Raw genomic sequence first — 26,816 nt, forward strand, 5'->3', positions numbered from 1 at the left:
CATGTCCCCCAATAAAGTGAAAATATTGTCAGCATGTATGTTGACAGCCACATGCTAGTCAATCAGCACTTGTATATAAATTCTGTCACTTTAAAGCAAAGCCGGCAACCTTTAGTACCTTTAGGACATGTTTTATTATTGGATTCCTAAAGGAATGTCAGGATGTTCTGTGTTTTACACTATTATTATAATATTACTTTATATGAAAAAAAGTTAGGATTGTTATGAAATAGGGTTGTAGAGTAGGATTGTAATGAAATAAAAAGTAAACTTTCTGATGAATTTCATCCAAACTTCAACTGGTTTAGTTCAGGGCAGGTTCAGTGGACCAAGCCCTTAAAGTCATGGCAGTTATGTTATTCAGCTTTGCCAGCATCAGCCAAAACGATCTCTGCTTCAGATCTTTCCCAGAAAGGACGTCAACGTTTTCACATTGCTTTCGCACATTGCAGTATCCCAATCATCCACTGCTGTAAATATACACACTGTATAAATAGAGGATCCTAGGATAATTTACCCCTCTGGATAAAGCACAGGGTGAGCTGGGAGAGGGGTGGCTTTCTGCCTGGCCTAGGCAGTGGCACCGGTCCTCTTGCACTGCGGTCACGTCAGCATTCCTGCGATACCTCTTCTCCATCTCCTCCCTCTTTCACGACCACACTCCCCTCTGCCCATCAGCTGACCGCAGGAACTATACAGTGTTACATAGGTGTGCTGTGGACTTAAAAGTCTCTGTTGGGTCATGCCTTTTTTATATCATTTCATTTAGGAATATACAAGATTATTTTATACGAGTAATTTTTAATGATTTATTTAATATTGGAATTATATGTCAGAGCACAACCCAATATACCTCTTGCATATTTAATTGCATTCTCAGCTTCCCGTTCTTTTCAGTTCATGATTTTGATGAATAATGGTTGCAAATACTGTGGAGGTCTCTCTAAAGCCGGGCGCACACTGTGTGAGTTCGGACACTCGGGAGGTCGTGAGATATTGCACACGCTACGAGTCAGTTCACTTGATAATCGCTTCAAAGCAGCTGGTACACGGCATGACTATACTGCACGGCAAACCAGCAGCATTCACGTGAGATTTTGCGCTAAACAGGGACTGGATATTTCAATGTTGCAGCCTATACGCTGTTGAATTTTTTTAGACATGTGCTCATAATGTGCTTGGCTCGTTTCGTAATTCCATTCACTCGCTGTGAGCCGCAACCATACGAGTATCAATGATTTCCACGTGATTTCTCCCATCTGCGAGCTCGAACGATAGCAAAAAACACACCTTGTATGCCCCGGCTTAAGATGCCATGTATTTGTATCCACAAGGCACCCCTCACTATACTGTACATCACCTTATACATCCTCACATTCCTCTTCCTTTTGTTTTTATAAACATGTCAGTTCAGGGACTTCTGATGTTCAGGTGTTCGATTTTCAGCGGTGACAACTAATTCTTGTCTTTTAGCACACAGCACACATGGTTTGAGGTGTTTCGGTGTGCACCTGAAAGTTTGCGACAGATGCAATATAACAAATTTGCTATTATTAAAAATGAGTTTTGATACAGTAATCTTGAATTATTACACATAGAACATACACCTGACAAATTGCATAACATTCAGTCTTGAAATAGCCTTAAACATAACATTTTAAAACTTAGAATGTTACCTTAGAAAAAGATTTATGTAAACTAAAAGTAATGATACATTGCATTTATAATTGAGATACATTTTTATTGTATTATTTGACATTATGATATTAGAAGGGAGAAGCAATTGATTATAAACCCATGTTGCACCCAACAATAGATTGTCCTTAAGACTGTGTAGTTTACAGCAGTTTAAGAAAACACAGTTTAAGAAAAAATGATAAAACTAGCCTTTAACCCAAAACATAATGTGCTTTAGATTTTAAAAAAGAAAAGAAAAATAGAAAAAAACTATTCCAAAAAAAAGTGCATTAATGAAAGTTGTATTAGCATATATATGAATATAGTTAGAATAAAATAAAGTTTTACAATTTACAGTTACAGGCATTAATAACATATATGCAACTGTTACAACATTATTACAACGTTATAGCATTATTTTTAGATCTTTTCAAGGAATTGTTATCATTATAGCACTCTAATGCAGACTTTTGATGTATACATTGTACATTTACATAAACTATTGGTATTGGAACAATGTAAAGCTGGTTGAAATTCGGATTAGATTTGCATAAATTAAATTTAAAATGGTTACAATATTGAAATCAAACATGATAGATGATATTATGGTACTTAGGTAAAGACAATACACTGTAAGAAAAGAATACGTAATGGAAAATGGAAAAGGTACTAGTAATTTTCGGCCAGGATATTATCCATTAAGTTAACCCTAAAACATGACGACGAAGACGATGCAATGCATAATTCAAAATATGAGTAAAACTCATATCAATACAGAATATTCCTTCATATTAACACAGTACAATGGGACTTATTTTTATGGACTTCGAGCGTATGCAACTAACATTGTTCTAAACTGAAAATAATGATAGTTTTTTTTCTCTCTCCAGGTTGCATTTCAGCTTTTATTGACCTGTTCAAAAATCCATCAGCCAGGTTCAGGTGTCTGTAAAACAGAGTAAAACATTTATTAATTTTGTATATGTAAATCATTCAATGTATTTGACCAAAACAAAGACACAATTACTGATAAAAGAAAAGGTTCTAAAATGATCAACGCCACTTTCCTTATTTCCCATGAGTTGTAAAGCCAGCTCATAACATATTACATGTATTTAGCTTTGACCATTTACCTCACACTACAACCTCTGTTTGATGGAAGAAATGCACCTAAAATGTATAGATTTTATTAGCAAAAAAGTCTAAAGGTGTATATGCTGCTGATATATATAAATAATAGCATTGATGATACATCAGTATATATTATTGCAGATAGTTTAAATATTTAATTTGATAATATTTCAGAACAAATTTGTGAGGCATTTATGGGCATGCTCACATTCATCGAAAACTCATACGCTTCATGATTTTTTTAACCTTTAGGCTTGCTCACAAAATGGCGTGCTATGACAACTGTATTTAAAATGATGAATAACCACTAAATTATCAATAAAAAAGGAGCTTGTTATCCAATTTAACACAAATACTTTTTCTACAGGCTTACACAAAGGTACAAGTGGAACATACACATTCGAATAGACTCGTTAGGCTGAGCTGGCATACATAGTAAACTGAGCCTGAGATAACAATCTCCCAACCCCCCTTAATTAGAGAAAGGAAAGCAAGTAGCTGGAAGACTGGACATTCCTTTAAGGATCTATTAAGATGAAACCAGGGGACTAATCTAAGAGCTCCAATCTTTTAAACTGAAGTGGAACCTCTAATTATATCAGAGCTGTTAGGGCAGGTTTGTAGAGCCAGTTTAAATTTCCATCCCAGTGCCCTCTCCACCCTGGATTTAAACCTAAAATACCCAACTAAACTTTAAATGTAATAGGTAGAGTGCAAAGCAGTTGTAATTTCTTAGAATTCATGTATTGGACACGATACGCCTGCATAATTTTTAGGTCAAAAAAGCCAAATCATCTTGGGTTTTACCTTTTGGAATCCTTTTAAAACAGTGTTGTTCCAAAAGTAAATCATTCAGTTCTCATATCTGCATCCAGACCCGAGGCTGAGGTGACACTTCATAGGTGCCTTTCATACAGCCTCTTGTCTGGTACCAGGTGTGGAAATCATGATTTGTGTGGCCCAAAATCCAAAAAGGACACGTCCTGAAGGGTTTTTGAATATAGTTTCACCCTTTACATTCAGATTCATTATTCAGTTTTATCTGCAAAAAGAATCTCTCCTGACAGGCCAACATGATCAACCGATAGTAAACACAGCATCAATCAAAAGCTTTTTTTCCCGTCACAAATGAATGTTGCAACATGAATAACGTCTCGGTTACGTATGTAAACCTTGTTCCCTGAAGGGGGGAACGGAGACGTACGTCGAACGTGACCGACTGACGGGGAACTATAAAATTTATCTTAATTGTCTGACTTTCTATGCAATCTGATTTCATATCTCACAATTCGACTTTGTCTCTTGTATTTGGCACTTTGTTTCTCATTTGCAACTTTATTCTAATTGCGACTTTGTATCTGACAATGTGGCTTTCTTATTTTAACAATTCACTAAGACTTTTTAGAGTCAGAAACGGCTTACATACTATTTTCAAATGATAATGAGAGCTGATGCAGATGACTGATTAACAGGATATTTAAATAAATGGCAATAATTGTTCTAACATGGCATAAGATTGTGCTTCCAGCCACCTTACTGCATCATTCCAAAGCTGCCTTGTGAACTATTTCCTTCTACTAGCAGTTAAAAGAGTCTCAGTGGAGGGGTGTCCTGTCAGTCCCACTCAGAGGAATGTGTCTAAGATGCCCAGGGCAGATACGGGCAGGTGAAGGTATCCGTCTTTCAGCAGTGGCCTGATCACAGACAGGCCTGTGAAGCCGCTGCTCTGGGACACTTACTGGGAATAGAAAACTGGAAGAGAGAGAATTTGCTTTTGGATGCCCTGCCTTTGAATTCTGTCTTTTCAGAGCCCCATCAGTCAAACATATGCTTGAAAGAGTGTATGTGGATGGTCAGCTGTACTTAGTATTTAAAAATAGCACAGGACATTACAGATTAAAAGAGTTGCTTTGTAGAGTTGTTTTTTTATTGTATGACAAAAACCAACATATCTTTAAAAGTAAATAATCTTTAGATTCAACTTAGATTGAACTATTCAATGTATTCTATACTATTCAAACTAGAATTTTCTTTTTTGGGGTGAACTAATTAATCAGGCTTCCACAATATTTTGAAGGTATCATTTATTATTATACAAATATTAAACAAATGAGAAATTGTACTAATAATATAATAATATTTCACTGTAAAATAAAACAATATTTAAGAAAAGAAATAAGAATAAAATATTTTACTGCACAACTGTAAAATTACAATAACAGTATTTATGGCCGTCTTAATCTCTTAATTTTCAAATGTTATCCAGAAAACTTTCCAGCTTGTGGCTGCAACTTTACACTGAAAAGAGACCAAAAGGATCTGAAAAGGCATAATGGTAATCCCAATAATAAGGCAAAAAAAAGAAGAAAAAAATCACTGAGCTTTTTCAAAGTATCTTCTTTTGTGTTCCGCAGATGAGTAAGTAATGGCAGAATTTTCCTTTTTGGTAAACTATCCGTTTAAAGGTCCCATGACGTCGATTATTTTATAATGTTTCCTGAGGTGTACTTAAATTGTTAGTATGATTTTGACACCATAAAATGTCATAATTTATAAATAATTTAGCCCTCTGGCTTGAATGCTCTGTTTGAAGGGGCGTGTCTGCTGTGAGACTTCAGTGTAAACGCCCACTGTTGTTATTGGCTGACATCTTTGCATTTGAAATGCGTATTACATGTGGGACCCCTCTCGAATACTTTTACTATATGTTTTTTACTATTACAGTTGTCGAGATTAACAAATCGTGAAAGTGTTGATTATAGCATTATAGCATATATAAGCTGGCTCGTTGCCTCGCTGCCTTATCTGACAATGGCTTGTAAGGCGGCGTTTGTGCATGAAGGCACCTCACGAAACTAATTTCAGACAGACTTCTTAGGCAGTGTAACAGTTTAATGATCTACAGCAAAATAGAGAGAGCTTTGGTGAGAACTAAACAAATATTTAATTAATACTTTAGTAATTTCTCGCTAGAAATGACATCAGAAGTGGAAAAATGTTGGTAAAAAAAATACATTTACACACAAACTGACCAGCAAACGCAACTTTCGGACGCCATCTTTTTTTTCAGCTCAACTGTCACGGCATGGAACGCAAAGGATTGTGGGATATCAAAGGCAGTGAAGGATACATTTATGCTGCCTTCAAAACTCGATCAGATGAAGGCATCTCAGGAGGCAGGAAGTGAAGCTAACATTAGATTCGGACGTGCCTTGATGCCTTCCTGCCTTGAAATGTGTCCTCAGAAGGCAGCATTTTCCAGGTTTCGGACGCAGCCACTCTGAGTTGTCTGAACTTACTCACAGATGTGTTTTTGGAACCAGCATACCTCGAGTAATCAAGGTTTGAGAGTTCAAGGTATATGTGACAAGGTATATTCATCGCTTTCTGGAATACCCCCCTGCAGATTTTAGCTGCAACCCCAATTAAACACAGCTGAACCAGCTAATTATGGTCTTACAAGGCATACTAACCAAAGCTACTGAAAGGCAAGCCTGAAACCTTTAGTCAAAAAAGCGTAATGGCTAATGCTAACGCACAACAATAAAAGTGTGGTACGCACTGTAATAAAAAAAAACAACAACTTACAGCCATGTTATCTTTGCAATCACAGACTGTTATTTAGTTTAACTAGTCCTTCTTTTTTTAAAGATTAAAATATTATTCCACAACCACCAAATAGGTGGCAATATTCACTAAGTATGTAAATCGACATTCAACTTTTCCTTCATGGTGACTCGTTGATTCGTCAACACATCTTGTGTGTTAACTGTGAACATACTCTGGGTTGGCTGAACCTACTCCCGGATGCATTTCTGGAACCCCAGCATACCTCGAGTAAGCAAGGTTTGGGTTAATCAAATGAGAGTTCAGTGTATGTTTAATTGTAAGATAACATTGCCTTCTGGAATACCCCCAGGACTGGACTATTTATGTTGTGTTTTACGTTTTATTATGTTTCTATGCGGCAGTCGTCTGTGCGGGGCTGGCGTTTTACTTTTGTTTTGTTTGTTTATTTTATAATTACAGTATTACGGTGATCGTTCCCGCCTCCTTCTTCCCTTATCAACGAACCTTGTTACAGAAGGTAAACAAAATATAAATATTTGAATAAATAAATGTATTCTTTATGGCTTCCAGATTTCAACAATTTATTTACAATTACATTTTTAGGGACTAGTGTCACTGCTATGTATGCCCAATAAAGCCTTTGTTTCAAACCTTGTTGAACAGATTCAAATCTAATCTTAAATGTGTGGTTTTATGCACACTGTAGTAAGTAATTCCAGCTAATAGAGCAATTTGTGCTGTTTTTTTCCGCTTTGGTAAAGCAAATTCCACAAACATTGCAGTCCTCCTGTATATTTACTAGCGATATAACACCAGATATAGAACATTATTCACAAGACGAACACGCTTATCCACAAGAAACTGCGTGTAACATAAACTGACTGTCATAAAACTCTGAATGCTGGCCACTGACGTCACTGCCAATATATGATAGGCTGAGGTGCCTCACGTGATCCAAGTTAGTTAGCCGTTATGCTTTTTCCGATGGTAAGAGCCACAGTCCCTCTCATCTCCCAATAATAAGACAATCTCTGTACTAACTTCCAGGCTGGTGTATTGTGGATTGGAGCTAAACTCTACTGGACAGTGGCCCTCCAGGAATAGGTTTGGACACCCTTGCTCTAAAGGGTTAATTTGAAAATCCTTTTGTAATGCTTTTGCATTCTCTCTCAAATGTTTTGTGTTTCCCCAAGAAACTTTGCATTTACTCTCAAAACTGTTTGCAAATGAACGCAAAGTTTCTTGGGGGAACGCAAAACATTTGCAAGATAACGAAAAGCATTAAAATATTTAGTTTTTCTCCCATTTCATATTTTTCCATCATGTCCCTTTTGTTGTTCTTTACATAGTTTGCAGCCTACATTGTGAAATGTAACCCCATTTGGAGCCCTGGTAATCCAGATTTGGTAATCTGAAAAAGTATGTATCTGGATCAGGGAGATTAAGTCCTATTTTGCTTTGAAAAACCATCACAAAAGTAAGATGGATTACCTGATCCTGGATAGCAAAACATGGGATTTCCAGATTAAACTTTTTGAACAACTGGGCCCAGGTTATTTGTATAAGAGCATACAGGTATGCATGGTAAACATGCTCAGTTAAATTTTCAATTGATTGTTGATTCTTAAACACATGAATACGTGGAACAACAACCACACTGATCGTTTTACTTTAGGAATATTAAGATTCCACATATGGAACTCATATGCAGTGAAATGTCCCTTCTGGGCACTTCTGTTTGTCTAGACAAACATGACCAGTCAAACTTGTGGCGGTTGTTCAGAACAGCTGGTTGGTGTTTAATTGCGTATAGTGTGTTAAAGAATTTCATCTTTGTTTGTGTTTGAAAATATTTTTTTTTTCTACCTTGTAAACCTTGTAAACCAAACAGTGTCTTCACCAATGTGAACACACAATAAAAGAAAGGAAATTGACTTTGCTTTGTAAATACACACTAGAAATACTAAAAACAAATAGCAGTATAAGTTTGTTGCCTGCTAGTTTCAGGTTGTTCTAGTTGTCAGTGAACTATATGTACAGTATATCAACAAAAACTTCCACTATAAAAATAAATCAAACAAACTCCAAGAATGAAAAAAATACCCATGAAGTAATGGACAAAAAGTTCCAAGAAACTCACAGGAAGTTTGAAATATCCATGTATGTTTGCCATGAACTAATTATCACCCCACTTAAATTACTTCACTGCTTGTAAAGTCACCCAAGCAAATTTATCCTCACTGAAAGCGGTCATCATTAAATGTATGATGAGTAGCACAGGATGGATAAAAAAAGCTCAAACGAATGGACAGCTGAAGAAGGACAAAATATAGTTGCACTTTTGAGTCTGACAGTCACTGTATGACAACAATGCAGAAAGCATCCAGTAACATTCTGCTTTTTTTAAGTTTAAAATTTTTGCTAGCTTTTGATATAGCCATTAAATCAATTATTAAGTATAAAATAATAAGTATTAAAAATAAAAAAAATTGAAGGTTGCATGGTCAGTTTCAAGTTTTCTGCCTCCCAACTGTGGAAGAATAGAAGCCATTGGCCTGACTCCGGGGGCCTATTGCATTTCTTTTATCCCGTTCCACAAAAATAGCTGCAATCAAGGAAGGTGCGAGGATTTACAGGAAGATCAACAGGGATATTGATGATGTTCCCCATGTGAATCAAATGTAGGGTTGCTGGGTCAGTGCGGTGTGATAGACCTACATGGGTGTGGTTTAAACATAAAAAATCCTTTCGTGACTTCTCACAGAGGGCGAATTGGAGAAGCTTTAGAAATATGAGAAGGGATAAAGTAGCTAAATATATGAACATACACTCCCAACAATCTTAACCCAAATTCTCCAGTCTTATCTTCTCAAGTCTTATTGCTTAATCGTCTTGAATGTTCAACCCTTTAATGGTTATTTCACCTGTCGTTGCCTTACATGCATCAGTGTCTACAGCAAAAAGGTATTGCACACCTTTAAATAATCATTGACCCAGGAATGAAAATTGTCATCGTTTACTCGTTGTTCCAAAATCATAGAAGTTTCATTTCTTCTGAAGAACACGAAATGATCTTTGAAAAGTAACATCATACCTCATTGGTTCTTGTGTGTCATGTAACATCAGGGCTCCAGACAAAAATATAAATTAAGGAGCCATTGGCTCCTATAAGGGAAGCCAATGGCTCCTTAGGCGCCACATTATTTTTTCAAGTGCCACAAAAGAAAAAAAAATGTCATGTGCAATTATATGGGCGGTGTTGAATTACATTTTTAGCTCCTTCCATTCTTTCTCATGAAGACAACAGTTTAAGGGATAATATAAGGATTATGATATAGCGCCTATATTTAGCAAAATGCCCCGTTCTATAGTTATTTTTCTAGCTGACTAACGAGTTTATGAGCATTGAATGGCTTTTTTGAGGTAAATTAGACATTGTGACATATTTCTTAAGCCGTTTTATACAACCTCTTTCCAAGGTCGAAATGCTGATTGAGCGATCTGTCAGCCCACATTAAAGAGCGCCAAAAAGTTTAAAGTCTGTTAATTGTTTACAAAAATTAACAAACAAGTTAAAAGTGACATATTAAAGGTGACAGTTAAGTACAAATTGTCCTGTGATTATGGATGGCTGCACTACAAATTCAGGCAGTAACTGAAAAAAGCAAAGATTAAAATATATTGAGAATAAGAATCCGTATCAGTATCAATTAAAAACGAGAATTGTTACCGATTAGTTTGCGTCTACACAGCTGACATGTTTATCTGTCGTGGTTAACCACGTTGTGTGCATGAAATAGACACTGCCTTTTTGCACTTTTACAGTAGGCTACTTGGATGTTCATTCATTGACACATCTCTGTCATTTTCTATCTCCCTCATGCTGGCACAGCCGTCAGCGTTGTTGGTCGATAGAGATGAGGGCTTTGAAAAAGCCTGATATTTTCCATTTTGACATCTGTTTCTGACGCGTATTTTGGCGCTCAGACTCAGTGAGGTTTTTTTCCATTGTAACCGTCTCATTTTATTACGTCAACACAACAAAAGATTACAGGTCGACTGATTCATCAGTTTTGCCGATTAATTGGCACCGATAGCTGATTGGTGGAACAATCGGTTATCGGCAAAAATCCACACCGATAGTTTTTCCGGGTTGCGTTCGTTGCTGGAGCGGCTGAGAAGGTTGCACTGTTATTACACAGTACAAGAGCTCTGAGAAGGGTCTGCTGGCATTATATAGCACGAGAGCGGCCTCTAGAGGCCAAATAACAACTATCACTGACGCCTCCTGTTGTTTATATTACCACGTGAGGCTGCACGCAGCGCTGCACGGAGAACGCTTACACATCAGATGTGCGTTTAAAACACGACAGCTAAACGGTATGAATACAGAACACTACAGTACTTGTTTCCAAATCATTATAAAGTAATTAATTTCTTGACTAGATGCTACATTAACAGGTAAAGAACAGCAGTGTGTATGTTTGTCGACGAGGCTGAGAGGACGCTAACATTAGCAGTACCTCAAACAGTTAAAACAATGTGATAAAAACACGTGCAAGTCCGACCCAAATGTTGCATATATAAAATTAGTGTTGTGAGAAGGCTAACTGTATCATCATGCTTCCGACAGAAATATAAATAAAGCAGAAGCGCATTTGTTTTTTATTAGATAATCTCCTTCTAAAAAAGCTGACTGTTTGGATTTGTATGAAATGGTAACACTTTACAATAATATTCCATTTGTAACAATAAGTAAGGTTAATAAATGCTGTAAATATTGTTCATTTCTGGTATGTTAATTTCAACATTAAATTGAGTTTGAATTTGTAATTTATCTGGAAACCTTGGTTAATGCACTATGAACTAACATGAATGATTAAGGAACAATTGTATTGCTCATATTAAAGAGCACCTATCATGGCATTTAAAATGTTCCAAATATTGTTTTAGAAGTCCCCAACAACAGTTTTGCATGCATGCAATGACAAAAAAGACTTTAGTTTTCTTATATGCATTTATTTTTACCTGTTTTGACAGCGATTCTCAAATGATTCCTTTAGTGATTCACTTTTCAAAACCCCGCCTTTACGTGACGCTAATCTGCGGTGATTGGTCCGATGACCCAGTCAGTTGTGATTGGTATAGTCTGTGCAGATATTTTCGGAAACGGAACGCCCATCAAAGTTTTATAGTGACAGTAATTTGTTAATATGTGTCAGGAGTTATGAATATGAAAACCGCCTCTGTACGTTTGATTGTAATATGAGCCTCAGCTGATCTCATTCATAAAAAAACCTCCTCTATTCTCCTCACGAAGACTCGCGACAAATCAACATCCCTCAGGGCTTTTAGTTCAAAAGTGTGCAGATGAGGAGATATATTGATAGATTCTCATATGTCTGTGTCAAATTTCTAACCAGAGGAGTATTTTTTATTCAATACGCAGATATAGCCTAATCATGAGCGATTGAGTCTCTTATGTGTTGTTTTCAATTCATACTGGCAGCCGGAGGGCGCTCTGTGCACATGTAGTCTATGTACAGACAGACGAAGAAGAACCATGTGCCATAATAGAAGTCCATAATAAAAGCTTCCTGAGATCGAAACATACATTTGACGACTAATAAACACTCAATCGCGACGATGTATGGTTTGTCTTCAAGCCACTTAGTCTTCAAATGCTCATCCTTGGGCAGATGAAAAAAGTTTGCTTTTGAGTGGCACTTCAGAACACAGTGTCTCGTCGCCATGATGTTTTCTAGTTTTCACTGGCGTCTTGGAGCGCAATAAGTGGGCGTACCGTATTAAAATAACTTGACAAGTTGACGTCATCTAGTCAGAGAAAAAGCTTCGGTCTTCTAACGATTCTTAAAAATGACTCAGAGTCGACTCTTACTTTTGAAAGAAAATAACTATATATGGTGCACTGTCATATTTCAAACTATAAAGGATGTTTTTGTTCACTTAGATCTATGTTACACACTACATGAAAGGTAAATTTCAAAATTCCATGATAGGTGCTCTTTAATACATGTTGTAAAAATGTATATTGCATAATGCTTATAGTTCATGTAAGCTAATACATACTTGTTGCATATGGACTTGCATAGTGTTACCTATGAAAATGTGCATGAATGTATCTAGGTTATAGCTAAAGAAACAAATTTGACCTGTAATATTTAATGTTTAAATTATTTTCTGTAGAATTTGTTCTGTTGGAACATCTCATTTTAATATTCATATTTATATGTTTTTAAGTTAGCACATTTTCATGGATCAGTACTGTTCTTTTATTTCTTGTAATAAAGTTCAGCACTGTTTTACTTGTTATCTTTTTTAATCCAGTATCCATAAAAAAAAAAACTATCGGTCGATTAATCGGTTATCGGCAAGTGCGGTCCAACCTAGTTATCGGTATCGGTAAAATCCACTGTCGGTCAACCTCTACAAAAGATGTGATGGGCTACTTATCACAGAACATGTAGGTAAAAAAGCATGCAATTATTAAACAACATGTAAATTTATATGGTCGCCAATGGCGATCTCAGCAAAAATACCCAAATACCCAAATACCCATACTTGCGGTCTTGGCCACTTAATAGCATGCGCACGCGACAGGAAGTAAGTGTGCAAGACTGTACCATGTCTTAAAGGTCCCGTTTTTCGTGTTTTTTTGAAGCTTTGATTGTGTTTACAGTGTGCAATATAACATGTGTTCATGTTTCGCGTGTAAAAAAACAGTATTTTTCACACAATTTACTTATCTGTATACCGCTGTTTTCACTGTCCTCAAAACGGCCTGAAAGATTTCCCTGTTCTATGAAGTCCCTCCTTCAGAAATACGTAACGAGTTCTGATTGTGCCAGTGGTTCCCGTGTTGTGATTCGACAGCAGCTTAGGGCACGCAGAGCGCACGTTATCGGAAAGGTCACGCCTCTCACCATAACGGGGATGCATGCGCTCAATGATCTCTAAGTACAGCGTCCCTGGGAAAGCCAAACAAAAGTGACTTGACTCCGGGATGAAAATAACAGCGTCTCGACGACATGGCAACAAACAAACTATACGAACGCAACCGAACGCAACACTTCCTATTCTCCACGCGGGAGCAACAAGACCACGCCCCCTTTTTCGCGCGTTCTTGTGGGCGGAGGTTAGTCGACATACTGCTCTACTGACGTAATTAAAGCAGGAAATACCAGGATGTAGTCCTAACCAGCCGTTCGCTGTAGGCTTTGAAAGGGAACTTCTGTTAAATAAAATATCTCGCTTGGCATTGAACTTTGAGCTTTATAATTTTACAGGTATTATAAATGCTCTAACAGCAACATTACACACTAACTAAAGTTTGAAAAATGGGATCACGAAGAACAGGACCTTTAAAAATGCCAAAGTGCAGCGCCCTTACTGCACACTAAACCCACATCTCGAATACTGCCTCAGATCCCCATCATGCATTATGTTTGGGAACTCATGTGCCCCAAAATGTCGAGGAAAACTGTTCGTTAAATTAATTAGATATTACACATGGGTCTAATTTGGTAGTAAAGCATAAAGTGTTGCACATTTTATTGGTGCAAAGATTAGTAGGCTATATGTATATTGTACAGCATTTGCGACTGCTTTTTATCACTTCATTAGAAATACCACACTTGTAGTCTTCACGCCCACTTGAACACTTGGGCCAAATACAGGGAATACGTCATGTATGTAGACAAGTGGTCAAGTGCAAAGACCACAAGTGTGGGTATTTGATCAGTGGTTTGATCAATGATTTTATTTGAGTGAATAACCACTGAAATTTAGCACTATTCATCAAACAAAGAGAAGACATGGATTAAACCATAGGAGTTGTTTGGATTAGTATCCTTTCTGGAGCTTGAAACTGACCCCATTGACTTTCATTGTATAAACAAAAACAAAAGATTTTTTTCTTTTTTCCGAATATCTTCTTTGCTGTTTGACAAAAAAATAAATAAAATATAGACGCCAAAGGGTGAGTAAATGATTACATAATTACATTTCTGGGCTCTTGACTTTTCTTGACTTGGTCTAAAGTGCAAAAAGGAAGTCTAAAAGAACATTCAGGTGTTGCTACATTCATGTCCACTTTGCAACACTGCCTTTTAATGACTGTCCAAATACGGATTTTTCACTTACCACAAAATAGTCATCAGTGTTTGTGTACATACAAACACTGACATCCCATTGAGTCAAACGTGTGGTTAATCTAAACCATAACATATCAATGTAACCATGGAAACATAAACAACTGGCGCTAAACACCAACAAAAGAATACCAAACTTTACTAATGGCCTAGAATGGTTCTCAGCACAATTACCTCACCAACACTTTCAGATATGGCGAAACAACATTTTTCCGTTCATGTTGAAATTGCTGAGCAAAAGTTGTACAATTGTGCACAACTTTACTACTTGGATAAGATTACACGAAAGATTGCAGGGTTCAGCTCAAACCAGAAGGCACCACCTGCTACAGCTCTGAGTTTCTCCCACTCATCACAAGTTACACCTGGCCAGGTGAGGCGATAACCACATCAAAATGCTGGCAGTCAATAACTGCGTGTGTACATGCGCAAACACACATTAGTTCCACACCAAAGCACTGTGTCTAATACTGTTCAGGCCTGGGCGAGTGTCAGATTGTTATTGTAAATCTAGCATTGACTTGGCTTCTTTGTCATTAGAAAGTATTGGACAGACCACTCCTAAAGCAGTTTTAGGATTCAAGGTTTTTGAGTTTTCAGCTCTTTTTCTTTGTTGTTTTAATCCAGAATCCGTCAATGTCATAGACTGTTACTAACCATTTGCTGTCAGTCTTTAAAAGTAGTGCTGTTAGAGCATGCAAAGTCAGCCACTAAGTTTTTATTTCTCTCTGTTGAGTTGACAAAGCACCATAAAGTGAAAAAAAAAATTGTGTACAGGTACAGCTGAAGCATTTACGAGGGCCCTATCAGGTCCCAAAACCTGGAAACAGAACTTCCAACAATGACCGGAGAGCACATGAAAGCATACCCTCTTACTGGATAATAATACCCTATATAATAGTCCTTGGGGCTGTGGCTAATTATACTGCTTTATGAGCAGTCATGGTCATTAGCTGTTATCTATGGGGGTGGGAGAACATGACCTCCTTCAAGTTCATGTCTCCATCCTGCCCATCAGTTCCAAACCAGCTGGAATGAATGAGAGGTTTTCTCTCTGTTTCCTCCCTTTGATTATTTCGCTGTTGCTGTTTTTTGAACGTGTGGACTTTTCCTTATTTTCTGCTAATTATAGTTAATCCATGTATAGCCTTAGTATGTTCAAATCGGTCTTCTTTTTAACTTTGTATTTCTGTGTGTGTGTGTATGTGTGTACACTACCATTCAATTGTATTAAAACAATTTTGCATTTATTCAGTAAGGATGCATTAAGTTGATCATAACTGACAGTAAAGACATTTATAATGTAAGTTTTCTATTTCATATAAATGCTGTTCTTTTGAACTTTATATTCATCATGGTTTCCACAGAAATATTATGCACTATTTTTGGTTTTAAAAGTAAATATTATTTTAATATCAATGTTTTTTACTTTATTTTGATCAAATAAACACAATCTTGGTAAGCATAAAAGACTTATTTTAAAAACATTAAAACAATTTCCAACCCCAAACTTAATAATAATATAATATAATTAATATACACCGATCACCGATTTGCGTATGAGGCTGCATAGCTGCAGACCAGTCAGGGTGCCCATGCTGACCCCTCTCCACAGCCGAAAGCGCCAACAATGGGCATGTGAGCATCAGAACTGGACCATGGAGCAACGGTATGATGAATCACGTTTTCTTTTACATCACGTGAATGGCCGGGTGTGTCGCTTACCTGGCGTCGGGAACACATGGCACCAGGATGCACTATGGGAAGAAGGCAAGCCGGCAGAGGCAGTGTGATGCTTTGGGCAATGTTCTGCTGGGAAACCTTGGGTCCTGCCATCCATGTGGATGTTACTTTGACATGTACCACCTACTTAAGCATTGATGCAGACCATGTACACCCTTTCATGGAAACAGTATTCCCTGGTGGCTGTGACCTCTTTCAGCAGGATAATGTGTCCTGTCACAAAGCAAAAATGATTCCGGAATGGTTTGAGGAGAACGTCAACGAGTTTGAGGTGTTGACTTGGCCTCAAAATTCCCCAGATCTCATTCCAATTTAGCATCTGCGGGATGTGCTGAACAAACAAGTCCGATCCATGGAGGCCCCACCTCTCAACTTACAGGACTTAAAGGATCTACTGCTAACATTGTGGTGCCAGATACCACAGCACACCTTCAGGGGTCTAGTGGAATCCATGCCTCGACAGGTCAGGGCTGTTTTGGCAGCAAAAGGGGAACCAACACATCATAATGTTATGCCTATTATGTTATGTAATATAATATAATAATAGGATACAATTACATTTTTATGTATTTTATTTTTATGTTATAGATTTTATTATCATATGCAAATTCTTCTTTATAAATTCATAGAAACCATAAAGAGAAAAGGTGTACATTATGAGGCACTGTATCAGTATTAAAATATGTAATAATTGCCCATACAGTTGGGTCCAAAATGTTTGAGAACTGAAAATGCTCCTATTACATTACATATTTAAAATATGTAAATATATATAAATATGCAGTAACAAAATGCACAAATAGCAACATTTTCACTAGTGGTCTCATTTAAGCAGATTTTTTTCAGAATGTCTTAGAATGTTACATTTCTGCAAGGACACTGTAAAGTGTGGAATGACTGCAGTAATAAAAGCACCATCAGCATTCCATTGTCCATACCGTGGGGCATCCTGTACTGAAATGCTGATGAGGGTCTCTCATCAGCTGTTAACAGAGAAACTAATTTCACTGGAAGCTGCAAACAGAAATAATGCTGCTGGGGCACAGGTGTGCAAAAAAAAAAAACTCCCTGACAGAGGGAATTAAAACTGTGGTATCTCTCACAAGTGTCTGATGACATGAGACCTGGAGATACATCGGTGATTCAGCTCAGTAAATATGATGTGATGAAAGTTTTAATGCTCTATACCGCATTTATGTATGAGTAGAAAAAGCATCTTGATTGGAATGATCAATGTGAATAATGATATGAATGTGTGATTTATGCCCTATAGCGCTTTTTATTAACAATAATCTTACTTAATAATATACTGTTTAGGTTGTTTTGGGTATTTGCATTAAAAATCCAGTATGTTAATATACCAGGAACATTTATTTTACTTCTCTAATGGAGAACAGCACTGTATGTACATGTGTGGTATACTGGAAAACACTTACATTATCTTTGTAAAATGTTGTGAAGGTGCTGATTTATTTTAAAGAAGACCATCAAGAGAGATTTCAGTGAACTTGTGCACTTTGCCATTGACTGAAAAAAAAGAGGGAGTGGTGAATAGAGAGAGATAGTATTAGAATATCCATACAACTCAATAATCTAAATACAAATCTCACTACTATGCTTTATAGTATATTTGTTTCTCTGTTATGGTATACAGATCAACTCTCAGTCCACAAAACATGGACAGTGCAACTGACTTTAGAAAGTTCTCGCATTCTCACTAACCTCCAGCTCTTGTATTGTTGCTGTTGTTTTCGTTGATAACATCATCTAAGGATTCCATTGAGGTCTTGGTGGAGATCGTCGGTTCTACATCAGTCAGATCCACTACGGTCAGCTCCTCCATTTTGTCCTTTGGGATCACTGTGGCCTGAGTGCTGGACAAATTCTGTTGGTTTTCTTGTTTAACATCAACTGATTCTGTAGGGAATATGTATTTGAATTGGTTTATTAGAATATACACAGAATTTCAAACACTGAGGTTGTAATTCTAATTGACACTGACTTTTTTAACTTTTTATGTTTAATACTGTAAAGCTGCATGCTTAAATATATTTTATAAAGTGGTAAATACATAAACGCAATGTGACTTGACCGGAGTGCCAAACTGCAATGCAAACTTATCCACATTGGTGTGATCAGGTTCTTTCTTGACTGCTGTTTTCTCACTCGTCATTTTTGTTGTGATCATTTTGTTATCGAGAGGAAAGCGCACAGCACATATTTACATATTCATCGAAATGCCGCTCTCAGCAGCATGAACGCCGTTGGGTTGTTCGCTGACAGTATAATGCTGAAAAGAAATTTGGAACTTAATTTTACCCCTAAGCAAAGAACAAAAAAGTTAAAGATTTTGGTCGGTTTTGAGGTTTTCACAAAAATTTGTTCATTAAGCCCTCGTCCAGCGATCCCAATGCTCCACATAGCAATTAAACATTTAAAAGTATCTTTATTTGTACGTTTTCAAAGAGGATTACCTTCCCTTTGTCCATGAAATCGATCTTACTCACGCTGACTGACAGATACACGCATACACAGAATTACAGTACTTCAAAATATTGTCTTGGCGAGTATTCACGCAAACATCATCTGTTATGTCTTAAATTAATGTGTGACAAGGTGATTTTGTTTTGGAACCTTCAGAAAACTTTCACTCGATTTTTCTCAAAATTAACTTTGCTGACTCTATTGACTTAAAACAGGTGTAGCTCAGTCTTTTTTTTTTTTTTTTTACAATTCAAACAAATCATACATCATTTTGAAGGTGTTTTAATAGAGAATGAAAATAATGAATGAAAACAATACAAATATTCAACTAAATGAAAAACAAATTCACGGTAGGCCTATAATAGGAGCCTCAAACAAATGTACTTTGGTACCTTTCAAGTGTTATTAGAACTAAAACATATTTATGCTTTACTATTGGGTACTGGTTTCCCAACAACTCTAAACTAACTAATCTAAAACCACAACTGCACAAGAAACACCTGGCCTTAGTGGTCCCAAAACTTTTGTGTTCCTATCATTTTCAGTGCAGTAAATCTTGAAAATTAGCAGTGGGAGAAATGAGCAGGTGGTAAAAACAGAGCCTTATGACTGAAAAGTCAGCACTTACCAGATGAAGGGGCATCGTAAAACCATTAGCAACTATGTCATTGCAATGCACACTTCTGTTATATTTTTTCCTCCATAGTCATTTTCTATCCCTCTCTCATTGTTTCTCACTCTCTCCTACTGTGTGGTTGATGTAGACCTGCAGGCGTTTGCAGTAAATAAAGCCGCTAAAGCCAGGAAATGGATTGAAACCCATTAGTTCCTAAAGTGGAACCTGTGGAGCTTGTCAGTGACAGGTGGCGGATTTTGGTGGGAAAAAGAACCATCCTGTGATTACAGGGAGCTTGAAGAGAAACTGAGACTAGGAAGTAATGCTGTGCTGTTAAGCCATTCCAACTGCTTGCTGTAGGCAAACAACCCCACAACCCCCTTTTGTTAGTCGTGTTTGTTACTTTTACTTTGTCATCTTGTCTAATGTTTTACAAGATGTTCACAGCCTAAATCAGAAATGCAAGTAAAGGATATATTGTAATTGGCCTCAAATTGATCAATTCGATATAATACGATAGGGACTTTCATTGTATGGAGAAGAAAAAAGAGCCTGTGTTTGTTTATGTACTATAAATTACTATAAATATAAATTCACAGAGCAGTGTTTTTTTTTTGTAAAAAATTTTATCCATGGAATATCAATGTTTTTAATTAAATATATTTTAAAAAAGCATACCATGTTCACTTTGAACCCATTCTAGGGTTGGTATTGTGTAAACTAAAGAAATAGTAGTTTTTTTTTGTACTGCCAAAAAAATTACAATGCCGTTAATAAGGGAACTTCTAAGGTTCCTCAAAGTACTAGACTGCTAGTAGTGTAATTTCCTGTTGCAAAAGTTGTGAGGGAGGGTGAAACGCATTGCTGTCATTATTTCTAGTAAACTGCAGTCACCTTCACTCCTCAATTTCCAATAGATTGTTGGGGAAAGAGCTCTCTCTGTACAAATTCAAACAAAAAAAATTAACCAAACAGAAATCTGTGAAATGAACTGATTTTTAATCACCTCTATTACTTGTCATTAACTCTTTTGATTAACGGAATAGGACAGTAGATTAATAAAAAGCACTATGAGCCCACATCTCTATGCAGTATTCCTTATATTCCTATGAGCAAACCCAGACAGCCAAAGTCATCTTTATTTCTGTTATGAGTCTTCCAGATGGTAGGGATCAGACACAAAGACTAGTTGCCTCTGGTCAAAAGTGGTCATTTCCTAACTGCTAAAGGCATTGAAACATGTCCAAGCAGGCTCAGTTGAGATAATAGTTGCTGGTAAAGACTAGAATATCTAGTCATATTCTAGGTTTGCATAAAGGGAATACATTTAAGAAACTGGATCTACTGCCTTAAATTTGACTCTTTATATTAGGTGGCCTTAGCTACTATGTACTAACATTTAAATTAATAATTCGATCCAAGGCACTTATTGTGTACATACATGTTTTTACATTGTACTTATATTTTTAAAAATACATGCATGTAATTACAGCTGTAATTAATTTCTGTTACATCTGTAATTACACTGTTGACCCTTGCCTTGCCTTTTTAACCACCCTTAAACCTACCCAATACAACCAAACCTGTCCCTAACCTTGCCTGTATCCCACCTCAATAGCAGAAAAAGTGTTTTGCAATACAATATGAACACAATAAGTACACTTATATTTTGATGTAAGTCCATAGTAGTTAAAGCCACTTAATATAAAGTGGGACACTTTTTTATGGCTGTTTTTTCATTAGTCTTTCCTGAGAAGAGAGTCTATCAGAGCTATACTCTTGTCTTAGAAGTCCATCCAGTGGAGCTCTCTGTTACTGCAACTAGTTGGAACAAATCCTTGATCTTGTTAAGCTTTCTAGTCAGCGGTTTTACTAAAGGAACTTCAGGGATCATGGACAAAATCATTTTTGCTGTAGTTTAATACATAATAGGCTTGAGTTTAGGAACCTCAGTACAGTTTCAAAGTTCGGGGTCAGTAAGACAAATGATCCTTCAGAAATCATTCTAATATGATGATTTGGGTCTCCAGAAACATTTATTATGATCAATGCTGAAACCGTGGTGCTGCTTAATATTTGTGTGGAAACCGTCATATTTATATTTTTCAGGATTCTTTGATCATTAGAACGTTTATTTGAAAATTCAATTCATCCTTGCTGAATAAAATCATGAATGGCTCTACGGTATTTATATAATTCCATTGTATTTATTTATTTAATAACTACAATAAAATTTTGTAGTGTACTTCGGTTCAGAAACATGGCAGCTTTCTCCTCACACACACACACACAAACACACACACACACACACACACAATACTGATTTCCTTGTTTGTTTGTTTTTTCTTGTAAAATCATAATGTATGAAACCGCTACATACATTTGTGTTGAAATTCTTTTAACCTATAATGCGTCTCTCAAGATGAAGTTGTTACCAGACAGTATTTGAAAGAATATATCAGTGGCCTGTCTCATACCTTTCCCTCCCTCAGGCTTTTCAGCTTCCTTCACAGGGCCAGGGTCCTTTAATGGCTCGGTGGACTCGACAGGAGTAAATGTTTGCAAATCTTTGGGAACAGTGTATAACACAAGGTCAGTGTAGTTAGAGAAATCCCTGTGGTGATAGAGAGTTAGGAATATCTGTTACCTTTGACAGATGTGGTGTCAAACACCTCTGCATCCACTGTGCTGAGTGGGATCTGAGCATCTTCCTGTTTGGGATGTAAGTCCATGGAGTACCTCTGCATTAGACAAACAGGATCAGTATGTAGTTCGTATATCCAATGTAGTAATTATAAAATATCCAATGCACATGGAGCCACAAATTAAGGCTATTAAATGTTATTATTAGTTTTCAGTTAATTTTACAACAAACAAAAATCTCTTACCCTGGACTTCTTTCGAAGGCAACAATAAACGACTACCCCAGATATGCATACAACAACAATAATCAGGACAATTATGTAAACTGTTGAGAGTAAAAAACAGTAAAAAATTAGGCAATTAAAAATAAACAGTTACATCGTGTGCTAAGACCAAATGAAAATGAAAAGTTGCGATTTTCTACACCTATATGACTAGGAACTACTTTCTCATTCCTGCGTAATAGTTGCGGATCTTTGCGGCCGTACCATGGCTTCAGCGGTGCAATGATATTACAGCGCCTGAAAGTAGCCCCAGCTAGGTAACTTTCAATGTGACCGGCACTAAGTTCGTGTAGTTGCAGAGAAAGTTTCAGGCTTGCAGCCGACAAATTGTGTTGTGGATTTACCTGTGTGATTAGCCATGGTTCTGTGTGTTGTAAAGGGCTGTGATAGTAAGTCGAAGGTGTATACTACCACCATGTTTCGCAGAATCCCAACGAATCATTGCGCCGCTGCAGCCATGGTACAGCCGTGAAGATCCGCGACTATTACGCAGGAATGAGAACGTAGTTCCTAGCCATATAGGTGTAGAAAATCGCAATTTTTCATTTTCAGTTGGTCTTAGCACACGATGTAACTGTGAAAGAGTCAAGTTTTAAATAGGAAAAATATTGAAAGTGTCTTTGGTCATTTTTTGAATGAGATGCTACTGGACTGATCAGAATCAATGATGTATGCTATGCTAAAAGTACTACCGCCAGATACAAAGATCGGCTGAATGGATTAAAAAACGGTAAAACTCAACTATTTAACTCTAGGGGACTTGTAAAATGAGCCTATTTCTTTTTTTTTTAAAGTTGAGTGTTCCTTTAATAAACAAACACTGACAATAAAGAGAAAAAAGTCACTCACTTTTTCCATGGTTGTCGTCCACAGTTTCTGTTGTAATGATGATAATAATAATAAGGTGAATTGCAAGTTAATGGTCTAATGGTGGTAAACGGAAATTAAACATTAATAAACAAACACTGACAATAAAGAGAAAAAAGCCACTCACTTTTTCCATGGGTGTTCACAGTTACTGTTGCTTGATTTCCTGTAATGCATGATGATAATATTAATAAGGTGAATTGCAAGTTAATGGTCTAATGGTGGTAAACGGAAATTAAACATTAATAAACAAACACTGACTATAAAGAAAAAAAAGCCACTCACTTTTTCCATGGGTGTTCACAGTTACTGTTGCTTGAGTTGCTGTAATGCATGATGATAATAATAATGATAATAATAATAAGGTGAATTGCAAGTTAATGGTCTAATGGTGGTAAACGGAAATTAAACATTAATAAACAAACACTGACAATAAAAAGAAAAAAGCCACTCACTTTTTCCATGGGTGTTCACAGTTACTGTTGCTTGAGTTGCTGTAATGATGATAATAATAATAATAATAATACTAAGGTGAATTGCAAGTTAATGGTCTAATGGTGGTGAACAAAGGATTAATTAACTGTTATCATTCAGCAGACTTTTGTTCCTACAGTAAATTGTTTATTTTAGGTAGTTTAATAATTTATTTGGACTGGTAATGTCAGTTTTAAGAGTTTGCGAGGCCACCCATTTCCTTCCTGTGTAAGAATGACTCAGACTCAGACTACAGTTGGATATTAAAACATAATTCTCACATTGCTCGTTTGTGCAAAGTCAATTGTGATATTTTTTATGATGAAAAGCACAATCTGTGATCATTGTGCTTGCATTTCACAGTACTATCTCTCTTACTGGTATTTTCTGTGCTTGATTGTGAGACATTCTTCTGAAGATCGTCTGTGGTGGCATTGTTGGTCTGTGGATGTTCTGAGGGATAAGTAGTTGGCATATCTATTGGCCAAAAAGAAAAACGACACTCAAATATAACCCTATATTTTAGTTAGAGGTTCTCATTTATGTATCAGTGAAGCAAGCAGCATATAATATAAACTGGCATACAGTTTCCCCCCCAATCCTACCATGTTGCTGCATTAGGTGTGTAGACACATGAATAACAGCTAATCAAGCAAAATGAAAAAGCTACCTGATATGTAATCTAACGTATTCACATCCGTAGTGCTTGACTGGATGACAATGGAGTTTGGAGGGCTGAAGTTGACGTTTTTCGGAACTTCATCTGTTTTACTTAATATGGTGGTGTTGTCAATAGACATCGAAACTAGAGCAGTGGTGGTTTCTTTGCTGGGCATCATGGTTGTGGCCTCATTTTCAACAGCAAGGACAAGTAAGGCACCTGCATTGTACCAGAGAAAGGTCAGGTCAGGTCATGTGGAACAGAACTATTACATTTAGATATTATTGCATCTATAAATTACAATTAAATCTGCAATAGTAGCTGATTGAACAATAGAAAGCATTTTCTACCATTTACCCAACAAAAATAGAAAAAGAAAATAGACTATAAATTTGATTAATACATTTAAGCTCATTTAAATCTCGTCCTTGTTTTCAATGAGCCATTTGCTCAAATTAAGCAGTTACACAAATAAATAAAAAATACACATACCAATGAGGAGATGAAGTGATGCGGAGCACATCTTCTGAGATGATAGAATCTAGTCAAATGAGTGTTCCTTCCTCAGGACATCAAGTGCTAAGTCTGAAACCACGTAACTTCCACTTCTATGACCAGCACAGGATGCAGCAGACAGCTGCCTAAAAAAGGCACATAAGGAACTTGTGCACTTTTGTAAAGCCCCATTTGCTACATTTACACGTTTTCTGTGCTTTGTAAGCGTAGGTGTTATAATCTTTTGTTTGCAGTAAAGCAAAAAAGGGAAATACGTGGTGCAGTGGTTAAACGAGTGCATCTGTAATTCCTCTCAGAAGTAATTTCATCATACTGTAGATGTTTCTCTTTCTAAATTTAACGCCAGTCATTTTTTATAATACATGTTTAATGTGGTAACAGCACTTACTGTATATTGCACTACAATACTTTCTATTTCAATTTTTTTGGTTATTTGTTGTATTATTTGTTTTATTTTTACATACAGTAAATATATTTGTCACGCTGCCAAAAAGGGAGAGAATTGTCATTGTTCGCATAGTTGCAATGTTGTTACATTTGATAGTCTTTATCATTAAATTAATTTATTTTGTATTTAATAATATTTCTGAGGAAATTATGGCAGACGAAAATGTTGAATAATAATCAGCATTTTATTTTACTGTTCTGATGCTCCCGGCCATGCTTGCTTAGAGATCATGCAATGATCAAAGTGAGATCATGCAATGATTAAAGTGAAATCACACCATTCTCATACTCTGATACAGTGTGAGAGAGTAATATGTGAACTCATTGTGAATTCAAAATGATGAGCAGGATGAGAGGAGGCAGTACAAATGTTGGTCATTATTACGGGGGACATTATACTTCCTGTTTCTCAACCATGGAAAAATGTGGATACTGCAGGATTTGTTAGCAAACCGTTTGTGCTGGACAGTTGTTTTCTGGACTTGTTACACTGTCGTGGAATTGTTATACTGGAGAATTGGTGAGTGGTCTCTTTAATCGCTATTCACATACGCGCATATGATATTATAATGCCAAAATGCATTGTGTCCTGGCCATGTGGCAGTACATGTGAACCAGCCATCTTGTCAGCGCAGGTAATCAACGCACTAAGGTCTGCGTTCGCACAAATTGATTTGCTGAAATCAAAACAGGCACAGTAATAGGTAGCCAATGAGATTGCCGTTTGCGCATTAGTTTCTTCTAGTTCTTAAAGGCTGAATAATTCCAAATAAACGGAAAATTTTACAGGAAAATACATCAAAGAATATTGTTTACAATTCAATTCTGCATGGTGTAAGACTCTTTTTGAGTGTGTGAGAAACACTGAGTGTTCTCAGTCGGGCGCCTCACACTAGTGTTTACTGTGCATCAAATACACTGAGCACTCATTGATACGAACTGAAATAGCGTGCTTTACAGATCACGTGACGGAGAGTGAAACTCTCAAGCGCTCAGTCCAAGTGCTCAGCGAATGAAAATATCTGTTTGTACATGTTCCAGATTGTAGAGGTAGCTCCTCGTTTAGCGATAAACTCCTCCGCAGCTTCCGCCATAGTTGTTTTCGCTCTGCACGCGAGGAGAATGGGTCATGACATCAACTAGGCTGTATCGTATAAGACTAATTCTTATCATGGGGAGAATTTTTACCGATATATTGCAAACGATAAGATATCGACCATCCCTAGTTCAGACTGCAGTCGCATTGCAAAACATCGGACCTGTTTAGGATTTAGTTCCACATATGGAAGTGGTCCAAATCAGAATTGAAAAGATCAGATTCCATGACAAAAACAGATCTGAGTCACATATAAGCAGAAAAATCAGTTCTGGGTAGGGCTGTACGATTAATCGAAAAATAACCGACATTCAGAACCTGTAACCGACTTATTTTTCCCATGTCGGTTATTTCGGTTTTCACGTGACTCCGCCCCGTCAGTCACATCAAGTGCAGTTTGCAGGCACACAGAGATGCAGGAGCGGTTATCTGTGCT

At 36.8% G+C, this 26,816-nt stretch overlaps 1 protein-coding gene across 2 annotated transcripts; it reads right to left on the bottom strand.

Annotated features, from left to right (window-relative positions):
- Positions 1-1,639: 1,639 nt before the first annotated feature.
- On the bottom strand, positions 1,640-24,884 carry LOC307124281 (uncharacterized protein). 2 transcript variants are annotated; one of them, XM_079813341.1, is made up of 13 exons: positions 24,814-24,884; positions 24,331-24,540; positions 24,039-24,137; positions 23,642-23,680; positions 23,472-23,510; positions 23,314-23,352; positions 23,169-23,195; positions 22,281-22,360; positions 22,040-22,133; positions 21,870-21,959; positions 18,015-18,209; positions 17,729-17,819; positions 1,640-2,623 (listed from the first exon to the last, which is right to left on the bottom strand). In XM_079813341.1, the coding sequence occupies exons 1-12, from the start codon at positions 24,842-24,844 to the stop codon at positions 17,767-17,769; spliced, it is 996 nt and encodes a 331-aa protein (XP_079669467.1). In that variant the 5' UTR covers positions 24,845-24,884; the 3' UTR covers positions 1,640-2,623; positions 17,729-17,766. The 2 variants fall into 2 exon arrangements, with proteins under 2 accessions (XP_079669467.1, XP_079669468.1); XM_079813342.1 differs by lacking the exon at positions 23,472-23,510 and having other exon boundaries at positions 1,724-2,623; positions 24,814-24,876.
- Between the last annotated feature and the right edge of the window lie 1,932 nt (positions 24,885-26,816).

The sequence above is a fragment of the Gobio gobio genome (assembly GCF_949357685.1).
Source record: "Gobio gobio genome assembly, chromosome: 3".
Taxonomy (NCBI): Eukaryota; Metazoa; Chordata; class Actinopteri; order Cypriniformes; family Gobionidae; genus Gobio; species Gobio gobio.